At 32.5% G+C, this 8,895-nt stretch overlaps 2 protein-coding genes across 3 annotated transcripts in view; both read right to left on the bottom strand.

The window, feature by feature from the left end:
• LOC108734783 (junctophilin-1) overlaps window positions 1-8,895 on the bottom strand; it is a 75,608-nt gene that overhangs the window by 41,993 nt on the left and 24,720 nt on the right. The window contains exon 2 of the mRNA XM_025979654.1: window positions 1,893-2,104. Coding sequence (XP_025835439.1) covers window positions 1,893-2,104 — 212 coding nt within the window. The remainder of the gene's footprint in view (window positions 1-1,892; window positions 2,105-8,895) is intronic.
• Window positions 4,127-6,671, bottom strand: LOC108734785 (putative protein TPRXL). Of its 2 annotated transcripts, XM_018466455.1 has the most exons (3): window positions 6,017-6,671; window positions 5,627-5,935; window positions 4,127-4,958 (listed from the first exon to the last, which is right to left on the bottom strand). In XM_018466455.1, exons 1-3 carry the CDS (start codon window positions 6,435-6,437, stop codon window positions 4,672-4,674), a joined length of 1,017 nt encoding a protein of 338 aa, XP_018321957.1. In that variant the 5' UTR covers window positions 6,438-6,671; the 3' UTR covers window positions 4,127-4,671. The 2 variants fall into 2 exon arrangements, with proteins under 2 accessions (XP_018321957.1, XP_018321956.1); XM_018466454.1 differs by having other exon boundaries at window positions 5,627-6,671.

Genomic DNA, 8,895 nt, shown 5'->3' with positions numbered 1-8,895 from the left:
CTCTCAATTTTTCAGTTTTATTCATTCAGTCTCTCTGTGAGAGACTCGAATCTCTGAATTAACAATTTTATCGTTCGAGTCTCTCATACAGAGACTGTGAGAGATCCATAAAAACACCTAGGCAATAACTAAAAGACTGTGAAAGACTGCAAGAGACGCTCTCAGAGACCCTGAAAGACACTGAGAGACTGGATAGAGACTGAAACTTTTTGTCTAGAGTTAGAACTTTAGTTTTATATCTTATATTGCCACCGCGGGCTTATTTAAAGCCTGTGTTCGATTTCGCATGCTTTGAATTACGCTATGAATAATTTCTTGAGGTAAGTTGCCCCACTTTTCCACTAACGCCAATTTCATCTCTTCGACGTTATTAGGGGTGCTATTGAGCCCAACTGATTATTATAATACTAAAAAATATATATAGAACATAAATTTGTTTAAAAAACCGGCCTTTTTTGCGTTCCCCTAATTGTGCCTGTAAGTGTATATTAAACCATTATTCATTTCTGCGAATATGTTGCAGCAACTTGGTAGTTTTTTTTTTATGTATTATCATTTGTTTATTTGGTGTACTGAACGACTTTTAGGACCAATGTCAAAATCTTCACTTTTGAGAAAATTACAGTCGAAGTTTTTGTTAAATATAGGTACTTTTACTTATAGTCCGGAGATATTATATGTTTCATACAGATGTTTTATAATTTAGTAATTTTGAACTAATTTAAGCCCGTTTTCCAATTAAACCCACTTTTAAAGTTAAAAGCCAATTTATGTTCAAACTGAATTCTCGACCGACTTTTTAGTTCTCTTTAAATTATAACTTTTCTGGTTTTATCGTTGTACGTAAACGTAGATAGATTATCGCAATATAAAACGCACTTGCTTCACAAGGTCCACCTCAAAGGTTTGAATCGATCCGGGCAGCTCCATGTCAAGGGGAGTACTGCGTTAGTGACGATAAGCTAAAAAGAATTGCTCACGACCTTCAAATTAGCTTTTATTACATGCATCATACATCTATCAAAAGCTATGACTATATAAGCATCGATATAAAACAACTGGTTCACAAAGTATTCACAAACTATTATAGACACTCTAAAGTTACCTGTTCACTGAAAACATTGCTATTTCCCTAAAAGATACTTGGTTTTAAGCGATTCATAGAATCAAAAAGATCACAAAATTCAAAAATGCAACAGTAAAAGAAATTAGCTTTGCCAATAGGCAATTAAAAGTATCATCAGAAGTCTACAGGTTTACTTATATATAAACTGACACTACTTCATTAAAACTAATTACAGTAAACAAATTGAAACGAAATTAGAATTTATCAACTAGATTTATGCAATAATTTTCCAAATGTTGACCGGAACTTGACCATATTTCAAATCAGTTTCATTTAAAAGCATTCTACTTAGTAATAAAATTTTTATGATTTCCATTACCGCAGTCTCCTTTCCTATTTCATTGTACTTACTGATATATACCTTAATTTTATCCATGAACTTATTTGTGTGATCAAAAATTATAAAATTAATTTGAATCCTAATATGAACCTAACTAAACGGAACACTGTTGCCCAAAATTCTATAGTACAAATAGGTAAGTAAAAAGAAAATTTTCAATCGAAATTACAGACGAGTGTACTAATCGAGATGTTTACCTTACATTTTTTATATATTTCTTTATTTTCCACAAGTACCTATAGTAAAAATATTTAATCACAATATGTTCTAAAACTTTCATTGCGTTCTTAAAGTCTTCAATAAGTAGACATTGTTTTCTTGTGATAGCTTTCTCTAGTAGAGGATATTGAAAACATCGTTTTATGATGCTGATTTTGTATAAAAATAGAAAGTCTTCCTTTAAATAAATAATTAAGTAATACTCACCATCGTCGGCATAGGTTTCTGAGCCATATCCATCTTGAAGCCCGTTCGCCCAAGTGCCTTCATACTTTGCCGTCGATGTGTTAGATTGTCTAACGCCGTAACGTCCTTTAAAACCCTGAGTCCATTCGCCGCGATACACCCATCGACCCCTTGTTTCAACCCCTAGTCCATGTCGTTTACCGTTTTGCCACTGGCCTTCGTACGCGCTGCCACTGAAATTTAAACAAACACCAAACGTGTTTACATTATTACGCTTCTAAAATTATTGTGGGTGTGTGACAATGTAAGGTGTTGGAAAATAAATTAATTGCCAACATTTAATTTTCGTCTAAACAAATGCGTTATTTGCACCTTCCAGTTAAGCATTACACTTGAACATGTTTATAAATTTTATAAAGTATAGTAGTTAGTTACGTTTCGGTTTTATCATCGATAATTTTTAATCAAATATATAAACAAGAAATAAATATAACAATAATAATATATTAATAGTGATAATCAAACTGGTCTCGGTTTTACAGTCTTAGTCTTACTTTTGCGAAAATGCAAAAAACCAAGACCCTACGAACTAATTTTTAAAGTTCCGAATTTGGCTGGCGACAAAGAGAAAAGTAATTCAGGAGATAGTAACTATCCAGCCTATCTTTTTAAAACATATGAGTGTTTTTTCATGCTGTTTCTTTTTTAATTGTAGTCGTCGCTATTATGAAAAACGAAGCGCGGAGAAATCAGCTTAATTTATTTTAGCATGGAGTGCGCTCTTTGGATTCTATGAAACCAACCGATTGAGTGATGCATACCAAGTTTCTATTTATAAAAGGTGTAACTATACATATAATCGTATCCGCATACCTTGTCGAATTAATTCGGCATCATTTAGTCGTAATTCGCTACTGTCTAGCGTTTTATGCATTATTTTTAACGGGAATCAATTAGGATCATTAACTCCAAACCCAAAAATTATATTTCTTTCTAAAAAAGCCAACTTCGTTAGCACTCATCTATCATAATCAAATCTATTTCATACTACTAATAAGAAATTCGAAAAATATTGTTAGAGGTGTATGTTTAGAGCACGGCGCCGTACGGGTGCGAAACATGAACGGTGGGCGCGGCAAAAAAAAAGTTAGAAGCGTTCGAAATGTGGTGTTCTTGGCGAATAATGAGGATACCGTGGATAGAGAAGGTTAGAAATGAAGAGGTATTAGAAAGAATAGGAGAATAGAATACTCTTTATGAGAAAAATTGGCGAGATAGGTTGGTAGGACACCTCAAGCATGAAGGTCTAGTCAGATACATATTAGAGGAAGAAACGGGAGTTAGAAGGGGAAGAGGTAGACCTAGATTAGATTATTGGGGATTGCAGGGAAATGCGAAGATAAGCTCAGGATAGGAAGGAGTAGCGGCGCGTATCCAGCCAGTCTTAGGACTGATGACCTTATGATGAAAATAACTACTAATAAACTTTTTCAAAATTATTCTGTCGTCTGTCGTGACTGGAATTTTTCTCTTCCTAACGTTTCGTAATTTTTTTATTGGCGAGAGTCAGAAAAGACCTGCGAAACATTTGGGAAAGGATTTTCTCCGAAACATGGCAGGACACCTAGAAACTTCCTGTAACAATTTTACACTTCGAAGAAATAAATAAATTCAAATAATGCAGTAAATGCCATAGAGCTGGTAGGATATACCTGGTAAATACATATTTTCTAATTGTTTATTAGTAATTTTTCTGTTTCTTTAACTTCTCTAGTTTCTCTCATAAAGCACAAACCAAAGTTAATTTGGATAAAAAAAATTAATTCCACTTATAAAATTCCTTACACGAGTTGCGGAAAAGCTATATTGGTCATATTAAAGGCCCTTTTACATAAAAATCCGTGAACATAGAAACGATCAGAAAAAGCAAATAATAGTTCTTATTTCTCAGCGTCGAAACTGGTCAAAAGTCCAACTTCGACATATCTAGCATATAGAGGACAACTACTTGAAACGTTTATTTTTAGAAACATCCTTTATTCTATTACAAACAGAAAATTCTCGATCAGACTTAGAAAACAACCTTATAGTTAACAATTATTTCAATATTTACAATAAATTCAAAATTTATAAAAAGATACAACTAAAAATTACTTATTGCTAAAATGAAATTAAATTACTACTATATCTCTATCTATGCTAAATTATTTCTGTAGTATATGCACTTTTAAGTTTTTATAAGGAAATTTTTTAAAGGTAATTATGTCCTGTTCTGTCCCATTGTATCTACTTATTTATTATCTTATCTTTACAAGTTTTTAACTATTTACAATATTTATTATTTTTCTATACATTTATGTGTTTTGTAATAACTTTTAGGGGATTCACCTCGACGGTTTATTAACCTAAAAAACTTAGTAAGTTCATGTTAATTTGACTCCTCTGCAATGTTGTTATAGTCACCACTATACATATAATACAAGCTTGAAAAAATCTCGTTGCTGTTGGTTTTACTCTAATAAATCTCTTCAGCCCCGAAGTAGCTTTGATTATTTTTTGTAATAATAGAATATTCAGATTCTACTAACATCTTTTCTAATATAGTTTACTAACTAATCAGAAATACCATTCGTCCCCTGTCAATATTCTTTATTTAAAATATTACAAAACGTACAACAAAATACTAAACATTATGTCTAATAATATCAGTCAGCTTAGATAAAGTAGATAAAATACATGGGTATTTTAAAAAATTAATACATAGCTCTCTTGTGCATATCAATTTTGTGATGTTGATGTGTTACCTATTTTCACGTTTCAGAAAAACGTCTAAATAATACTCATTATCAACTGAACCGTCTTCTTTGTTAATATATCTCAATGGTATTTGAAAATGTGACAAATAAGGTTCATCATTCGCTTCCATTACAGAAGTACAAATTCCGGGTGTAACTGATGTACCATCTGAAGGTGAAACAGTTGAAGTTTCAGTAATTACTACTTCTTCCTGCGAATTACTGGGTGTGACAGGATTAGTTGAGGAACATTCATTAATTGTTGTAGATTCAGGTATCGATTGTGTCAGATCTAAAATATGATATAAAATAATTGCAGTCATAGTCGATTTTGGACATTAAGGGTTGTCCGACCGAAATTTCGTTTAGGGTGAAAAAACAATCAATAGTTACAAATCATTTCATTGACAACAGTGAAACAAAAACATTTCTAAATTGAGAAACTTGAGGAAATTTAAGTATGTAATGTTATTTAATTCATATGTTACTCCAGAAATTAATTTTTATTAGGCCTCTTCTAAATCTACTTATTGTATAAGTATATTTTCACTATATTCCTTATTGGTTAAAACTGATCACGTCATGTTCTTGATCGTAATTCAGATCACGCTGAAGAAACATAATTCCAAGATCAATGAAAGCATTAACAATTAAATTTGCCTATTACTCTTGATTGAATTAATCCGATGTAATCGCTCGATCGATTTCATATTTAACTGCCATATTCTAGCAAATTGTTAAGCATTATGAACAATAAAAATTAACAATTTTTATTAAGCTAACTGCACCTTACACCTTCATTTTATTTCACCATTTAGCTTGTTTATACTTTCTTTAATTGGACGATTGTTTATCATAAAACTAACTACGGTTTGCTGAAGATAGCAAACGATTTGAAAATCTATATCTGGTAACTTTCAGAAAATTTTTAAATAATACATTATAATAATTTAAAATTACCGGGGGAACTAGTTGTTGTAACTTCCTTCGATGAATTGCAATCGTCGATTGGTGTGGTAACTGGTTCTGTGGACAATGATGAAGATGTCGAGGAAGGAAGACATTCTTGTTGTAATGAACGAGACGGTGATTTGTGCTCTGAAATATCACCTTCCGAAGAATTATACGGGTCAATTTCAGAACTCTCATTATCGGAGTCCTCCCTTGAGGATGGTATAGAGTTACTTTCTGATCCATCATCATCGGAGGAATTGTTTGTTGAATCGTTTTCAGAAGACTCATCAGTAGCCAAAGAATGAACTGATTCATCTAAATCAATTATTTTGGGTTTACCCTTTTCCCATTTGTCTCGCTTATTTATACGATGGATTACATTATCTATTACATTACCTTGATCTTTTTCTGGAGTATAAGGCGATTCTTCGTTCTTACTTTCTAATGTGGATAAATTTCCACCTTCCTCAGGACTGGGTGACGTACTACCATCTGCTACTGAGCCACAATAATTATTTGATGAAGTTGTACTCGTTTTTACATCGTCATGTTCACCAGAAGAATTGTTGGTAGTACTTTCTTCTAAATCAGAGTTACTACTTGTATTTTCCGATATATTTTTTCCATCTTCGGAATTTTTTGGTTGTAAGCTAATCGGTATGTTTTGGAAATCGGTTTCGTTACACGAACTAATTATTTTAGATATTATCATAATTAGTTCCCCAAGTAGGTAAGGTGTAGTTTGATATTCACTGGTTGGTGCCGAATCCACACAATTAGCCACCACGGCAGCAAAACACAACACAACAAACACCATTTTATCAACTGCTAATTCGCAAATAAAATAACCACCTTTTATAAGTGCGCAACAATTATAAATAAACGTAAAAAAACTTACGCATAAATAAAAATAACTACAAGAATGCAAAACAATTTTGTCATGTCCTGTCACATTATATAGGGGTAAAAACAAGAAGTTCTTACAATTTCGAAGGAATGTAATTGCTTTCGAGTGTCAAAAGTAATAGCCGAAACGCAAATATTTATTAACATTTATGCTGCTTGCATAAACAAATTGACAAACTCATGAGGAATTTTAACAAATAATATGTTGGTAGTTGACCTTTTAAATGTTTATTTGAAAATCAACACTTCCATTCAAAAAAGAAATCAATTATTTTTACTTATTTAAGTACATATATGAAACTGTTGTGCTAAACAATAAAATTATATAATGTCATAGTGATATGATAAGGAAATAGTAATATTCAGTAGACATCTGCGTGAATTATTGTACCGANCGTGGCCGAGTAGAGGGGGGACATCCGTTGCATGATTTCGTTACATAGCAACTCGTATGAAACGAACTTACCCTACCGTGCGTAAAGAAGTTTCACTTAAAAAGTATTAATTTCTGTTACCTGTAACATGGGGTTACAGTTGTTTTAAATGAAACCATCGAAACGTAACGATTATGAACAATATAATTATAATCGACTTCATAATCAGAACGAAGAACCGCGTTAATCAGTTTTGCTGCATCACCAAACACAGCCGGCACCCTGCCGATATTGACTGCCGCAAATAAAATATTTTTTGGATAATATCTCTGCATAATAGATCTCGATTTGTTTCCAACACAGAATACCATAATATTTTTCTTATCTGATGTAGAATCAATGAGTTGCATGACCTTTTTAGCTACACTACTATGAACCCCGCCACAGAGCCCTCTGAAAAGGATTATGATGAAATTAATAATTAGTAAGAACGAATTAAGTTCTTGGTCAGTAATTTATCGAAACTGCAACACGTGGGTCGCGATTATGATCTTATTTGATCTCATCAGCACCCCATGAGCAGTCTCGACGGGGGCAACGTTTGATTGTGATTTAATGGATGTATGTTCATTCTTCTAAAGGGTATATCAACTCCTTCAAGAATCTTAAATAAAGCGGGAAGTCAAAGGCGTTTCAATTATCTTTAAAAAAATGCTAACACTATAATTAATGTGAAGACCCAGATGAAATTAAATAAAGAGTTCTCCAACAAGTTTTATTGATTAAATATTCAAATTGCAAGCCATTCACTTCCATACTGTAAACAAATCTTTATTCAATATTATTTTGCAGTATTCTAAGGATTATTTCACTACATGCAGTCATAATTCGTAACGTAGATCTTCTAATCAGGTATGTTCCATTTTATAGGTAACTCTCTTTAAATGGTGTCATAAAAATTCTGATTCAAAAAATTACATACAGGCAAAACGTAGCATCATTTTCTTTAATGTGATTGTCATTTTTAAGAATCTCCGCAATGCGGGGGTAGGTAGAATTCGTCAGTCGAATTCGTCAGTCGAATGATGCGGTGAAAAAACGGGCCAGTAATACCAGTTTCCTAAAATTCCCGCCCATGTATTCAGCTTTCTAGAAACTCTCTCATAATTTTGCAATTCAAATAACTCCAACAGCTCCAATTATGTTTGTTTACTTAATCATTAAGAAAGAACGTGCATTCGTAAATACAGAAAATTGGGACAACGAATTACTACGATCTGAATCATCTTCAATAAGCTCTTACACGAGAGATGAATCTTATTAGGTATACGGATAGAGTCGATGTTTTCTTACTTTTTTACAAGGTTTTCACATTTAATTGTTGCACAGCACAAATATATCTGCGCTAGCATATTGGGCTCCCACGTCATTTAAGATTCTTGAAGGGGTTGTCACTCCCTTTGGGAGAACGAAAATCAATAGATGTCCCCCTTAAAGAAAAAATTGACCTATTTCAGGGATTCCCGAAAAACAATGCGGTTGAAATTTTTCCAGGTTGAATGTCTCACATTCACCGCATTCGGTTAGGCAAGTAGGCACTTTATACTAAGGTCCTTGCTTAATTCTGTTAATCATTCCCAAGAAGTGGATGAAATTTTGGAAACCTTTATAATATTTTGCAAAGAATCAAATTGGCCTTTCCTACACGGAGAGAACTAAATTTTTATGACAACGTAAAACTTACAATTTTTGATTGTAAATGACTCAATTTGCCGTAGAAATAGTAGAATTTATTAGGTGACTTGTAATAATCTCAATTTTGACATGTTTTTTTTTTAAATCATTTCAAATTTCTTAATTATTACAATCTAATTTGTAATATCAACTAAAATACCTAGTAAATTTATTTCTGCTGGGATTTTATTTTTACAAATTCGGGTCGAAATGGTAATTTTAATTATTTTCATTTACAAAATAACGGGCTAGTGGGATAAA

The sequence above is a fragment of the Agrilus planipennis genome, unplaced genomic scaffold, assembly GCF_000699045.2.
Source record: "Agrilus planipennis isolate EAB-ADULT unplaced genomic scaffold, Apla_2.0 scaffold80, whole genome shotgun sequence".
NCBI classification, from domain to species: domain Eukaryota; kingdom Metazoa; phylum Arthropoda; class Insecta; order Coleoptera; family Buprestidae; genus Agrilus; species Agrilus planipennis.
The sequence above is the reverse complement of the archived record's forward strand: the minus strand, read 5'-3'. Positions and strand labels throughout refer to the sequence as shown.